This window comes from Nomia melanderi, chromosome 1 (assembly GCF_051020985.1).
Source record: "Nomia melanderi isolate GNS246 chromosome 1, iyNomMela1, whole genome shotgun sequence".
NCBI lineage: Eukaryota > Metazoa > Arthropoda > Insecta > Hymenoptera > Halictidae > Nomia > Nomia melanderi.
Genome location: NC_134999.1, coordinates 29,185,086 through 29,201,823, shown reverse-complemented (window position 1 = coordinate 29,201,823; position 16,738 = coordinate 29,185,086). Strand labels below are relative to the sequence as shown.

General features: G+C 33.1%; 1 protein-coding gene across 6 annotated transcripts in view; it reads right to left on the bottom strand.

Moving 5' to 3' along the window:
* The window catches only part of LOC116428500 (uncharacterized), a 120,276-nt gene that overhangs the window by 84,368 nt on the left and 19,170 nt on the right, over positions 1–16,738 (bottom strand). For all 6 annotated transcript variants that reach the window (XM_031980177.2, XM_031980179.2, XM_031980181.2 and 3 more), the window contains exons 2-3: positions 15,664–16,106; positions 7,473–7,765 (exon numbers count right to left, since the gene is read on the bottom strand). In XM_031980177.2, the coding sequence (XP_031836037.2) occupies positions 7,473–7,765; positions 15,664–16,106 (736 nt within the window). The remainder of the gene's footprint in view (positions 1–7,472; positions 7,766–15,663; positions 16,107–16,738) is intronic.

Sequence of the window (16,738 nt, the reverse complement as noted above, 5' to 3'; positions counted from 1 at the left end):
TGAATAAATCGCTAAATCAATTTTTATGGTTGTAATGTTAGAAAGTAATTTGTGTGTAATTGATGCGACTAAATGTATTCATAGATCTAGTGAGGTAATTGAACAAGGGCTGAGGTAGTTGAATAATTGTTTCGAGTTATTTGAAAGAACATTATATATGCAACTGTGATGGTTAATAAATTTTTTTTTGTTTCTAATTTAATAATTTTTGAATTTTTATGCTTGTAATGTTAGAAAGTAGTTGGTCTGTAATTGATGTGATTAAATGTATTTATTGATATAATGAAGTAATTGTTGTATAAGTTTGGTGTTATAAAGTAATATTTTATGGGATTCGTACGTGTCATGGATTACATTTTAGAGAATTCTATTATTTCACTACTAATGAAATAGTAAAACTATTAAAACTGAAACTGAAATATGTCTTTTATTTACTACTCAAAGCCGAAGGAGTAATCTATCAAATTTATTAGTTAATACTGCAAATTAGAATATAACACTAGGTATTTATAGCATAAACAAACATTAAAAAATGTGTAAAATACAAAATTTAATCAAATTCAAAGCAGTTACATTTAATTTCTGCAATTTCTAACTGTTTAGACTATAAATTGTAATATGAAGTTTTCAATAACTTTGTCTCGCAATGTTTAAACACAGACCAATTCAAGAAATAAACTTCTGGCGAATATATGGTACACTGGCGTTTAAAAAAAAGTTATAACTGCGCTTTTCCACTGTACTGATGCACCTGCGAGGAGAATCGTGTCATAGGGCGATAAGGGTTGTTGAATCATGCAAAATTTGCCTGTATGAATTTTTCCTAGCTTCGCTCGGGACACAACTGTACACCCGCCCCGTTGCTAGAATCACTCTGTATAATGAGCGTCATGCACTTGTGTGCGTTCATTGTCTTCAAAGTTAACACGGTGGGCTAAAAGGCTCACCAAAGGGACCCTCTTATGTTCTTTAAACAAACAGGCGGAGGATATTCACTTATTTACGTTCGAAAATAGTTTCGACTACTGGTAACATTATTGTATAAACAAAATTTCATTTTCATTTTATAATTTAGTGAAAACATAAAATTATCATACGCTTGTATTTCTACCAAAATAACCATTTTGCTTTTAACATTATTACTCTTAAATGGTTAAAAAACAAAGATAATAAAAATTCAGCAGAAATGGAAGATTCGGCGAAAGTATTGTAGTATTTTTCACCGTCCCATATTTTTCGAAAACTATCATTAATTTTATAATTAAATGATTCTGAAATACATACACAATATTTACGTAGCGTGCATCATAATTTTATGCGCCTACACCTTTTCAAACAAACTTCAGTCGTAGAACATATACACTAAGCACAGGTTTCCTAAGCGTCAAAAATCTACATCACATATTCCCACCAATTAAACATTCCAAAGTACTGAAACTTTGTTCATATTAGAACAATCTAATCTCAATCACAGTTCAATCATTATTTAAGCCTTAATTCAAAAGCCTTTGCTACACATAAATTGTACAAAACGTTATTTTCGTTTTTATGTATTATGCTTGTAGTTTCAAATATATTTCCCATTTCATTATATTAAAGCTCCTATTATTAACCAATATTCCGTTGTTTTACACAGAAGACGAGTATTACCAAAAAACTGTGGACCATTAGGGGTTAAAGCAGACACGATGCGTAATACCAATATCTGCTACTGCAGACGACCATACGACGGTATATAGTAAATAGTCGAGAGAAGACTAAAGGGAATATTAGGATAATGGCAGGATTGGCTTTGTAGATGCCTATTGAGTTGCTCCCTGCATTAGCACTGCGCAGTATGTCACATATCGAAGACGACGAAGAGGCTACCTCCGATAGGAAATTAACCAGTACGTATTATTGTATTAAGATGCGCACTTGCGCCGCTCGCAAAGATCAGATACCCCGGCTGTAATCGAATCAAACTCAATTGTCCGCCCGATGTCACTTTCACCCTGTTAAGTACATTGTTTGATCCTGTTTGAGTAATCGGGGGAAAGTATGCGTTTCACTAGTTCCCGCGACAGAACGGAAGATCGAGCAGTCCCACGTAAGCCAAGAAACTTCCGGAACTTAAGTCATTTATTTCATCTTCCTCAAATCCACTGTTACTGCTGTGTTTCGCAGAGAGAACGTTCCACCCTTTGCCCTATGACTCACGAGCGAAGTTATCGAACCCGGAAATTAAAAAAGTTATGGAATTTTTGTGTGTAAGTAGAATCAGTCAAATCTAATGCATTGTAATCCTTTTTCACGCTGAATTTCACTTTAATGGGATGAAACTGCCACTTGAAATAAATGAAAATTTTTTATCTTAAATTTTAATTTGCAATTTTGTAGACGTGGAAGGATAATGTATTTTTTGGTAAAACTTTATTTCGCTACCTCTTACCGTTCTCAAGATAATCCATGGGAAAGAAAAATTTAGGTGGTTTCACCCCTTCAAAGTTTCATTGTTACACTTGAAAAGACTTGTCGATAATAGTTTACTGGAGAAATAAACAAATTTCATGGTATTTTTGTGTCTAAATTGACTTGAAACCATACAAATAAGTGTGCGATTTTATTTGATAATAGTTATTTAGAGGTTATAAGAACTTTAGGAATGAATAGTTAATTAAATTGTAGTCTCACAATTTCACGACTCAATGTACAATGCAATCAAAGTCTATTTATGCTCTCTATTAATAGATTCAGACTCGTTTATCTCGTTCGTACTTACATTCGAATACATTCATCTCATTCGTGCACTTTCCAGAACATTCTATCGTTTCCACGTGTTACATACATATTATATACTGCAACTTTGTTTGGAACATTCTAAAATTATTGCTTTTTTGAAATATTGATTTTGATCCTTTGCACTCGGGCAATGACTTTCGGTCACCACTTGATTTGATATAGTGAAATTATAAGTTCATATATAATATTAAGCTTGGTATAATCCATGGATGTGTGAAATATTGAAATAAAATGGCTTTGTTTCTTGATTTATGTAAGATTTCTTATTGGTTACTTTCAAAGAACATCGCCTATATCTTATCGGAAAATGTTGAATATTTCTAGTGGAAAATTTTCGAGTGTAAAGGGTTAATAACTCGTTATTATGTTTTTAGAATCCTCCAAATATCTCATAAGGACGATACACATGTACACTTGATCATCCACTCATACACAAAGAAAACCATCGTCCCTACATGAGTAAGAAGAAAAATAACATTTTTATTATTATAAATATATTATATATTAATCCTTTGCTAATATACCTGAACTATGCTGGACAGAACAATTCCACCGTTATAATTGTGTAAAATGAAAATAATTAAGATATAAAATGATAAATCATAAATAAAAGTTAAAAAATTAAAATATTTGTTATTAAAAGAATTTATGTAAGATAAAGGTCTATTATTGTATTAAATTTATCTAAAATTTAAAAACAAGTCATAAACTTCGTTTGCACATAAATTTGATATGACTAAGGGTTAACAAAGCGTATATAATGAATATAAGATGTGTACCTGTTATAATGTACATAGAATTTTCCATAAGAAAATGTTAAAAGTTCGTGACAGTCTTTAGAACTGTTAAACTGTGAAACTGTGAAACTGGTTCTATGAGATTGACGTTTAAAGGAACGTTACTGAAAGTAAATCAATTTCATCATTAGTTGAGAGTTTTAAATTAATTTAACTTAATATTAATTTAATTGCGTTAACTACCGGTTATCAGCCAGTAACGTATGTATAGACGTGACTTTGCTTTGTAAGTGATTAGCTGCAAGCGTCATAATTATGCCTTTCGTTATGACAAGACAAAGTTATGTTATAAAGTTTCGATATTGATTAAATTCAATGTTTTACTTTGTATAAGAACATGCAGAAATTTGTATAATTCTATTTAAAACAATGCCAGTGATCCTGATACCATGTTTAAAAAGTGATCTACAAGACAATTTTCGTCGTCGTTCCATTAAAGTAAATGCAAGTGAGATCTCATATTGAATACATGTGACTACGAATAGTTTCGAATTTTACTATTCTCAAACCTTAATAGTTTCCAATATTTATACTTTTAGGTTTTAATATTTTCACATGTAAATATTTTCCAATTAAAATATTCTCGAATTTTAATATTTTTCAATTTAAATATTCTCGGACTTTACTATTCCCGAATATGAATATTCTCGAATTTTAATGTTTCCAAATTTGAAGGAAAAGCCAATAAAAATTTACCATGGTAATAACGCCGCCTGCAATCTTACATTTCGAGTTTCCGAAGGCGAGCCGGGGCTTACGTAAAATAAGAAACGCGGATTCCTTTCGGCTGAGAAATTACTCTAGAAATACGATTCATTCTGCCGGGCGTAATTCAACAACGTTCCTTGGAAATTAATTTCGGAAGCAAATCTAATGCTTTTACGGATTCAGCCTCGTGTAACTTCCGCATTAAGTCTACTATCAAAGCTACGAAACTACTCGCAGTCGTTATCATGCCCAACACGAATTCAATATCTAGACCCCGTCGGGAAACCTATATTGGCAATTTGGTTGCTAATATTGGGCTAACTGCCGACTCCTGGGCAAGAAGATAATGCTCGAGGAGGACTGATAATCTGCGGACTGTGTACAGAGCAATCGAAAAACTCGAGTCGTTTCTTTCAACGTGATGCACCGGAATCTCGATTATTCGAACTAATTGGGGCCACGGATAATCAATTCTGTCGGATGACCAGGCAATTGAACTTTCGTAAGAAGAAAAATTATTAATTATCCGTTCAAGTATTTTTACGAGTAACGACTATTGTTGCCATTCTTTCTGCCTAATTTGATCAACTTCAAGTAAATTATTGGCATTTGAAATCTTAAGTATCGTTTCTCAAGTTATTATATGAAAATACGATTATTTCGTGTATGTAGTATTTAATGTAGTTATTTACTTATATTCAGATTCATTCGTCGCAATGAGGAATACTAACTGTTTACGTATTTATAGTACTTTAAAATATCTTAAATAAATTGTTGTGTAGTTACTATAGATTTGGGAACTTAGTAACTACTTGTTTGCTATAGTATGTTCATAAAAAACAATGTTTATATGAGTTTAAGAGTTGAACAAGCCAGTGCTAAATATAATTTATAGAAATCAACTAATATTTGTATGGAAGTTGATGGTTTAAGAATGTTTAAAATGTCAGTTTTTTGCAAGCAGTTCTTGAGTTAATTTTGCGAAACATTAAAATTTGGTGAAAAATGGATTCAAGTTTCGGTCGTGTATCCCACTTACTTGGAATAACTCTAAAATAACTTTTTTATATCAAAATCAATTATTTGTGAATTTGCATTTTCAACTGCAGCTGTAACCGTTTAAAATATTTTCCAATAAAATTATACCACTTTGTAATGGAGTTAAAATATTTGGTAACATAACTATACCATTTTATAAAAGAATTAAAATATTTGTCAATAAAACTCTACCACTTTGTAATGGAATTAAAATATTTTTCAAATAAAACTATACTACTTTATAATGAAATTGTTAAACTCTCAAAGAACAGTGTCTTTTGTACACATAATTATGAACGCAACGCAAGTTTCCTTTTTATTGTCAACCGTTATTTAAACATTAAATGCAGACATCTAAAAAAATTTCCAGGCGCGAATCCCGTGAATGCTTTAACTTGATACTGTAATGCGTAACTTTAAGAGAAGAGACTTCTGCCTACCGTTCTATAGCAACACCTTTTTAAAGAGCATTCTTAGTACAGCGAGGATCTATTTAGCGAGAGAGGGAAGTGTGTACGTGCTTTTGAAGAACGACCGAGGCTACGCGTCTCGTTGAAAAGTCAGTCTAGAGTCAGCTTTGAAAGAGTGTGAATACGTGAAAATTGACCTGTGAATTGTGAGATTCAGCGAAAGGTAGAAGAATTTCTTGTGTGTGTTTTTTGAAGTAGCAGACATTCGTAGAAAGAGCGTTACATCTGTGTAACAAAATCACTTGTGAACAGCGATAAATAATTGCAAGACATTGTACAAGATGGTAGAAGAATGATCGATAAAATTGTTTAAAAGTGTCTGGCATGCTGGAGATAAAAATGTGAAAAATATTAACACGAAGAATTCCTAATTTCTAAATGTATTTTTTGCATACAATAAATAGCTACTTTATTGGACATCTTTAATATTATCGTAACAACTAATTTCTTTAATAATATACCCAGTGAACTAAATTTTGTTAAAGTTTGTAAGAAGCAAATAAATTAAAATAACAGAAACTATGATAAATCTTGATCTTTTAGTTGGAACTTCGTTAAATAAATTTTGCTGATTTATGGGATTTTTATAGGTACCTATTTGTTTAGAAGACGTGTTAGTAAGTATATTATTAGAAATATACAAATTAGTCCACAAATAATGACAATTTCGTTGGTTTTCAAAAGGATATTACTTAATCGTTGTTATGTAACTTTTTCTAGTTGAAAATATATTATTAATAATATTACTTACTCTGTCAAAAACGTGTATTCAGGTATACATGTAAATATAGAAGCTGTTTGCAGAATTACTTTTCTCGTGTATTAGTATCGCATACCATTAATATTAATGTTGTATATTATTTTATTATATTATAATTATAATTTATTATTCAATGTAATTTATGAAAATTTAAAACTTTCATCGGGTTATTTTAATTACACGAATATTTTCATTAACATATACAAATTGATTTAATTATCTATAATCCATAAGCAAAACAATTATGTAAGTATCTCCGTCGCATATTTGAACAGATATTTCTGACAGCATAATACTTAATATTAATAAAAAACAATAATACTAACAAATAAAAACTCATTAACAACTTCAGAGCATTTAAACCTTTAGTAACAAAAACCTAGATACCCCACTTCTTCAAAAAAAGAAAACTGTAATAATTTTAATCTTACTTTTTATAACTTCAAGTGCAAATAATTAATATTTACATTTTCTTTAATCATCGATGTACATCATTGTCTACGATCTGCTCCCATTTTTCAATTAATTTTCACTATTTTCAAAATAGCATTACAAATGATCGCTACAGACATGTTATACAGACTAACTTTATTTAAGAAATAAAATACAAACATTAACAAGAATAATGATAATACTAATAATAATAAAATAATGTGTTATAATATTAAATGACTACTAATCCAGAGCTAACACAAATGTCCAATCAGCGTGACTTTCTTAGGAAACAAGGGTGTTCTATATAATACGTAAGAATATACCAAACTATTTAATAAAAAGGTAGATAAGAAACAACATCGCTTATCGGATAATCTAACATGTCACCTTCACAATTTTCTACCCATTTACGTGTCACGAAACGCCCACTAAATTGACCGTACATGCAAGTTAGTTAGGACTGTCACGAGAGAAGGAACTCACCGAGAACAACAACACGCGGCTCGCTGGCGACGTAGGGGTGCATCAGGGGTAAGGTCGAAGGTAGCATCGCATTCTGCATCGTTGGTTGAGAATCTATGAGCCGTTCCTGGTTCTGCGGTCTCGGAGGACTCCTGCTCCTTGGAACGTCAAAGGACGTGAGGGTATGCGACCTGGCGAAGCTCACGTGCTTCGTTTTCGGGGCTTGAGCAGCGGGCGGCGGGGGTGCGGGCGGCAGCACAGGTCGAGGACCTTCCAATTTCGTTGATTCCTCATCCTCTGGAAGCCAGGTGTACCTTTAATAAAAGAAACTTTGAAAAACTTTCCCTACATTTATTACGGGAATATTCTAGTCTAACCTATTTGCATGTTCACCTTAAATAGGAAGCTTACTTTATAAATTGCAGATGCTCCACCGAAAGTCTTTCAACTTTTTGATTGCAATTAATCTTCTTCAATAGAAGAAACTTTGAAAATCTTCACTTATATTTGTTACAGGAATATTCTAATTTATTCCATTTGCACGTTCATCCTAAATCTGAAGCTTACTTTATAAATCGGAGATGCTCAACTGAAAGTCTTTCAAGTTTTTGATTGCAATTAACCTGTTTCAATAAAAGAAACTTTGAAAAACTTCCTTTATATGTGTTACAGGAATATTCTCATTTATCCAATTTGCATGTTTGCTCTAAACGTGAGGCTTATTTTATAAATCGGAGATGCTCAACTGAAAGTCGTCCAAGCTTTTGATTGAAATTAATCTGCTCCGATCCGATATAGCCGAGCAACACATAGACAACTAAAACTAGCTGTGTGCGAAATATTCCGCTCTTGGTGATAAGCAACGGTTATTGTGTGTGGATTATTCCACTTAATGATGCAAACGTGTTCGGGAATAGAGGGTTAGAAAAAGTGATTTCTACTTTTTCAATCTGAATTTTTCTTTACGGTTTCCTTTCTTTCAGTCAATTTTTTATTGAGAAGTAAAAAATCTATTCTTATGACCACTTTATATGATTTGCAAAATTGTATGAAGAAATATACATTTCTCGTTTTGTGTTAGCAGTATGAAAAACTCTCAGTTGTAATATTATAATACTGAGTAATAAAAGATATTTATGCTTATAATATTGCAATGTTGCGAGTAACAGTTACTTATAACAAGAATACATCTGTATAAAATTATATTTTCTGGATTCTGATTAAAGTCGTTTTTGTATTACGCGTTTTTAAAATTGTTGATAATTTATGCGATAATCTAAACAGCACAACCTAAAAATATTTGATATGTATGGAAAGTGTGAAGTTAATAATGATAATCATATTATGGATGAATTTTTATTTATCTCTCTAATAACCTGCTTCAAAAACGACATTAATTATCACTAGACCCGATAGATGTAAAAGTTCAAATCTGCAACGTAGAAGTAGTCTATGAAGAAAGTAATGAGATGGATTTTTCCCTTCGAAAAAATTGGCAACTGTACTAAAGAAAGGTTGGCATCATATGGTAGCCACAACCTTGCTTTAGATTTATTAAAAACCACGCCCGGTTTTTGTTAAAAACTTAGATTCTACGATTATTTTTCGAATATTAATATTAAACTCAAAATTTTGTCATAAAATTTGAACTTAAAATATGATATAATAACAGAAACGTGTAAGAAATTGAAAGAGTGTTATCAAGTCTACCGAAGACAAGGATTCCTTTTCTTTCAATTAGTGTAAATAATTCTTAGCAAACGTAGAAACAATAGAAGACAAACCCTTTTCAAAACGGCCATTACACAAAAGAATGTGAATGTGGAATAATAGACGTTCGAGATATCCGAGGAGACAATAGGACGAAATAAATGAAAAGTCAACTATGAGTACAGGTGGGTCTCGAGTAATGCGAATTTAAATAATACGATATACGATCTAGTGTGAATTATAAAATATATATATTACCAGATTGTATTTAATACGAATAAAAATTCAACTGGTTGGAGAAACTTCTTCCATCGATACATTGTTAAAATATTTTGTAAAATAATGAACACGATTATTTTATCATAAACTGATAAAACACGTATGAAAAGGTACATTATCCTTAAAAAGGTTATATCCTTGTCAAATAATAAAATAATTTATTTATTATTATAGCAACGATTATATTTCTCAAACTTTTCCTCAAAGTTCTATCCAAACTATGATCTTAATGCTAGAACTACTGCATTTATCAAAATGACGGGTTTCAGTTGTTTTATTTCGCAATTATTGATATCCTAAAAGTGTTATATCCGAAATAATTTTAAAGATAAATAGTTTCACTTGTACACTATCATAAATATACGAAAAAATCGAAAAAATCTATTGTTTGAATTTTTATAAGGATTACAGTAACTCCTAAACGTTACAGGTATGTTACTTCAAAGTCACACGTGCCTACACATGGTTAATTTCTCCTTAACCCATTCCTGATTTCTTCGTTTCGCAATTATTGAAATGATAGCAGATGTTTCTCTGTGCAAAATTATGAAATAAACTGATGTTGTAATACGCAAACTGAATTATAATTAATTAAAGCCTCAATACATGCACTGTTGAAGTTGCTGCAGAGAAATTTCGAAAAGTCTATTTAACTGCTCGATAAGTTTAGTGTTAAAATATAAATTAATATTAATACTTGGAACACTTCTCCATTGTGATATTGATTATCATTATCTGTCTAAACGCATCGTTTAATTTTTACTGCAGTTTTGATATCGAAATGCACCCAACGGAAGGAAAGAGATGCGGTTAATCTGGCAAACGCGCGTAAAGTACGTCAGTATTCATAAAAGAGCATGTGAAATCCATATGCATAATTCTGCATAGTGGGTCTGGCGGGGTTGAACAGTTGTAGAATACCTCTTTATTCATCAAGGCTCTGTGATGTGCCAGATGAGTGCCAGACCTCTGATGACCTAGCTTTCGGAATACTAGTGTTAAAATATTTACGCTCGCTCGCGAAAGCATTTCAACACTGGTACATTCGTAATTGTAATGTAGACAAATTTCACAAAGTAATGTTTTAGAAATAATTTCTTTGTTACGACGAGTGTGCCGGTGCAAACGAAATTTTTGTTTCTGGACGAACTCGAACGACACGTGCCCACAGGGAGAAATGTTAAGGCACGTGAGGAAAATTAATGGTCGTCACGTTTGAGAGGTGAATTTACGCTTTCTAATTGATGAAAATTCGTCATAAAAGAGTTTATACTATTATTGCGTAGTCTTCCACCCTATGAAATTTACCATTAACGTTATCTTTTTTCTTCCAAGATTTATCATTGTATAGGAAAGCAATTAATATTACTGTTATCTTCACAGTTTTTATATAGTTAATATTTTTATTGAAAAAATATACTCGGTAGAGATGTTATAAATGCACACGAATTTCAGTAGATTTTTCACATTAAACAGGAGAAAATTCAGTGCGATATTGCTGTTGAAACTTTCAACTACAATTCCAGCTACGAGAAAATTTTTACGTCTAATTATCTAGTTTGGCTAAAAATTTAATGTTACGCCTTGTATTAAATATATATAACAATAGCATTTGCTATGTTTAAAGATCACCCAATACATTACATAAATAACATAGCAACATAATCAATATATACCCACTCCATTAGAAACGATTTATGTTTTATTCAGTCGTTCGTCAGTCAATGTAGTTGTTATAATTGTATTTCTCATATTAAATAAATCTTATTTATAAAAGACAGAAAATAAATAAATGTTTACATTATTTTCTAACGCTGCCTACATTAGAAATAACCACATCTTCTCGTGTGATTCGATTCATAGAAATTCGACTGTATCTTCGTAATCCATGAAAAAGTATTTTAAATACGTCATCCGCCCCGCCAAAAATAATCCTATGTCAGAGAAATACGGAGTGTTGTATACCTTATGTGTATTTAACGTAAGACATAAGATTAAATTTTACAAACTAGAAAATTAGATGTAGAAAATGTCCACGTAGCTGGAATAGCAGTTGAGAGTTTCAAAAGCAATATCGCACTGAATTACCTCTTATTTAGTGCGAAAAATGTAATTAAATTTATATGCATTTACAGCATGTCTGCTGAGTATATTTATTCAATAAAAATTATATAAAAACTGTAAAGATAACTATAATATTAATTGTTTTCCTATATAATAATAAATCTTGGAAGAAAAAGAAATAACGTTAATGTTAAATTTTATAACTAGATAAGTATAATATAATTAGATAGTAAAAATAACATTAAACTCATATGAACAAATGTTATTCTACATTTTCGACTGATTCTTCACAGAGAATCATCTCTTATCCGGTTATACCATCAGTTATATGACACCCGGTATATAGAGCAGCTAGACAAATAATTGGTATCAATGACTGGGGGAAAAATGATACGATTAGATTTTTCTTGGCAGGACTGTTCAGATAAAAATACGCCGGTGTCACGGGTAGTTCCCGCGCGTAGATACGCGTGATTTGATTATCCGTTTAGTCGATAGACATTTATTTTTGCCCGGAGACGCTCGCTTTTTATTATTACGCCGCAGTAACCGGGAGACACGCCGCGAAAGAGACAGACATTGTCGCTGAATGATGGCTACATTCTCATTTCCATTGTGCCAACCGAAAGCCGATCACACGTGTGACAGGTATTATCTTAGGAAAAGTGGGTGACGCCGCGCTGCTTCTACGACGCTGCAACAACGACCTAAATAAATTGCATTTAGATTGCAGCCCCCTTTCGAGGATATGTTATGATTTTACCTTTAGCGCTTGACGCCTGTTCCTGATTCTAATGAAATCATTTTCTGTTTGTGTTTTCGCGTGACTTCGATGCCACCACTAATCCTTTTTTTCTACACGATTCTGATTTAATACGAATTGTTTTGCTCTTGTTACCAGATTTGTTTAATTTAACGCCAATTATTTTTCTTTTCTTGTACGATTTTGATTTAACACGAATTATTCTTCTATTTTTCCACAATTGTGATTTAACGGGAATTATTTTTCTCTTTTTAGACGATTTGTTTGATTTAACAAATTAGATGAAAAATTTATATTCCATTTCTACGATTTGGACTGGTTTGACACAATCACCAGAATTCTAATATGAAGTTTCGTATAGTTTATTCTATTATTGTATGGATTTCTTAGGTTTGAAACCAACCTCTATTTTTCTATAGGTACAGTACATTCTTTTACGCGAATTTTTTGGATTTTGCTATTAAATTATTTGATTGCAATGATTCCATTTAGACCTATGAAAATGGCAATTTTACATAGTACAATTCGAATAAAATCCAATCATCGCGCACAAAAGCGTGCAAGTCATCGATATTTGTTCTTTTTAATTCTTCAGAACACCTTACATAAAAATAGACGATCACGTGACGTATTTATATCTGTAGTTTTCGCACCGATGCTCCAATAACGTGCAAGTATGTTCAGTAACTTATCCCGAGAACATAATTTTTTATCGATCGTCCACGCGGAACCTTGAAACAACGTGATTAAAGCTGCAGCATGCCGTTCTCCACAATTAGAAATAAAAGCAACCATTGGTCGCGTTATCGGGCCAGTAATCGCTTACTTTTTCTCTAGTAACTGCCGGTTGTAACTCCGAGGAAGCTCTTAAACACCTCGTCTCGAACAAGCACATTATCAACCCTTTCATGTTACGCATCAACCCTTTGAAGACCAACGAGAGATATATCGCTCCTACATACAATTAAAGTGTTCTTCTAAAAAAACACTGTAAAGTAATTCCACATGAGATGGCTCGATTTTATTTAGATTTTCAAATATCTATATTTTCAATTGTTTTTAGTGGTACATTATATTTTGCACGAAGACCAATTTAACTATTTTCCGTTTATCTATTTATTTTCATAAATATATATTTTCTATTACTTATTAAGTTTTTAATTATAATGATATTTAAGATGCGACAGTTCTTTTAGTGGTACATTATATTTTGCACGAAGACCAATTTAACTATTTTCCGTTTATCTATTTATTTTCATAAATATATATTTTCTATTACTTCTTAAGTTTTTAATTATAATGATATTTAAGATGCGACAGTTCTTTTAAAAAAATTGATACAATAAGTGATAAAAATTATATATTTTCTTCCTTCTATCCTTATCGCGTGGTGCGCAGTTTAAATGCAATTTTCCTTTTGTAAGTACACCGATAATAGCGGTAATCCATAATATTAATAACATTGAAGGATGACGTAATTATGACAACGTTCAACGTAATGTTAGGTGACTTCATCTTACAGAAGGTTCATTCTTGTCACAGAAAATGTTATTTACGAATATTAAGCAGTTTATAGAAGTTGAAAATATTTATATTTATCAATTATTTGTGAATATAAATATACCGATGATATAGTAATTTTAGTCTGTCAAGTGACATTTGATCCTTTTATTTATTTATTTCAGCCAAAGAATGTACAAACCAGTTTAGTGACCTATTGTTATACAGTCTTCTGAAGTTTAAAGAGTTGAATGAGATAATGAACGTGGTGGCAATTGTACTGTAGCAATTGTAATTAAATACTGAGTATTCTATACAGACAACACAATGATACTAAGGACAGTAGAACAATACTAAGAATAATACATCCAAAAGAGAATTTATATCATGCCATTTAGAAAAGTTCAAGTAATCTTGAAACGAACGATGAGTTCTCGCTCATTAAAAATTATTACCACCATATTATAGCCCCCTTGTTACCGTGCCACTTTTACAAATAAAAAGTTTTTTCGTATTTTTAAACGCGCTGTAGGTATTCCGGGCGAATAAAGTTGTTAACTCAATTCGTAGTTTGAAGTTAGTTAGTTCATACACGATCTCGTGCTTAACAAATATATGGCATTGCGTTAGAACATTAATGAAGCGATATTAAATATTTTTAATCTTTGATACAAGTAGATAGCTATCCTTGCTCGTCTGATGACGTTGCTTCTGAAAAGGTCTAATCCTTCCTTAACTTCTTATCTTATAATAACGTGTTTGACTCGTGGTGAGGATTTTAAACAAAATTTAACCAGCACAAATATTACTCGATTCTTTTAAATTCAAATTAAATATTATTCTTCTGTTATTTATTGTAATCAGTAATCCTTTTTTACACTAACCTTTACTTTCTCTAACGAAGAAACCCTTCACAGTATTGGTTCTGTAATATTTATGTTTGTAAATTGTTTTCTGCTAAATGATCTTGTATAGTGAACAATATGTAACAATGAAACATCTAAAGAATGAGAAGGATGAGTTTAAGTTTCCTAACAATGCTCCGAAATGTTTTCTACCGTAGCTTTTGCTGCACGTAATCCTGCATTACCTTGCAGAAACAATTTCCAAGTTTTTACACTACAGTAATATACTCGTGATGAACTCTTTACAGTAATAGATGCACTTCGAGTTTTATTTTAACACTCTGATGAATGAAACTAATAAAAAATAATTAAAAACTTGAGCACCAAGTGTCTCCATAGCTGATCAAGAAAAACTACACAATCTTTTTTGGTCGCTTAATAATTAATTATAGAATAATTATAGACAGCGAATAAGAAAGAAAGAGACGTCGAATGATGGGGATATGGTGGGCATGACGACGTTGCAGTTATGAAGAGGTCCCCGATTTCGCAATTATCCAATGTTCACTGTATTACGTTCCATATTAGTCGCTGCGCTATCTAACATTCATCTCATTGCTAGGACACCGTTCGTTCCTCCCTCCAAACAGCCATCAGAACAGCGCGTTTTCCTCGGAAGCCTGAACCCATTCGCAATATGTTTAAATAACCTCGCAAGTGTTAGTGAAATCTAATTTATACAGCCCAGTACTGAGCTAGCGCAGTTGGTGGCTTCATACAATTTTTTGCATAAAATCAACCGTAACTATTTTTCTTCAGTTATATGACTTATATATGATCATATACACTGGCCAAAAGTTCGGGACCGATACATCGGTTAAAAGAAAAACTTCCATATTAAACAACTTTAATCGCAGAATTTTTGCCTATGATTAGTGAAAATCTGTGTGAGCAAGGCGTGCGCCTTTCAATCTGACCATTCAGACAAGAGTGTCAGGTCGTCAGTACTTGACGATACATATGATTTGATTGGGTAAAAATTAGAACTCACCTCTTCGGATCGGGCACGGTGCAGAAAGATCTGGGTCGGCGCCGAAAGTAGGAACTCTTGATCCAGTCGGCTTCATCCTCGAAGTCGTAACGATAGAGGCCCCTCGGATAGGTCGGGTGAGGCTGACGGTACATGATCTGGTAGGGCCGGCAAGGGTAGGGGGCGTCGCAGAGGTTCTCATCGCTGGGCACGCTTCTCACGCAGGCGGATAGGATCGAGGTGCGCGCCGAGCTGCATGGCGACGGCCCTTTCGTCGACAGACAACCGAAGAACCCGCCCTCGGATTTCTCGACAGCGTCCAATTGTCGACTGGTAATGCAGTACTGCTCTTTGATGTCCTCCCGAGAGTAGAGCGGTGTCGCACGGCGATCCCAGTCGATGCTAATGTTGCCGCCGGACGCGCCGAAACCGCCGTGCACGTCCACCTGGGTCGAGACGTCCACCTGTCACGCACAGAACGTTCAGTTCTAATTAGTGGAAAATCGATGGAGGACACGTTCGCTTCGTTTGATTGATGGCGCGCGCCCGGGCTATTGTAAAACTGCGTACAGTTAGGAGATCACTTGATGTCTAGCGGGACGGTACAGAGGCAAGAGGAATCTCTCGCTGGGAATTTTGTTTATGGTTTTCATCGGTTACGTGTAACCGTATTGAGCAATAGCAAATTAATATTGGCAAGGGGACGGGAACAGATGAAATCTGATCAATTAGACCTGCATTCCTCAGCCTAGCCATCAAGTGATCTCCTAGCAGTACTATTGGGAGATCACTTGATGCCTAGCGGGACGTCACAGGGGCAACGAGGTCTCTTGCTATGGACTTTGTTTATGCTTTTGATTGGTTACGTGCAACTGTATTGGCCAATAGCAAATTGGTATCGAACATCAGGTAAGGAAAGATGAAAGCTGACCAATGAGATCTCAAACTCTAACCATTCCTCAGCCTCGCTATCAAGTCATCCCCCAATTATACTTACTGTCCAACCAGAACAGAAACGGCACAGAGGCAAGATGGGTCTGTCTTTAGGAATTTTGTTTATGATTTTGATTGCTTACGTGTAACTGTATTGACGAAT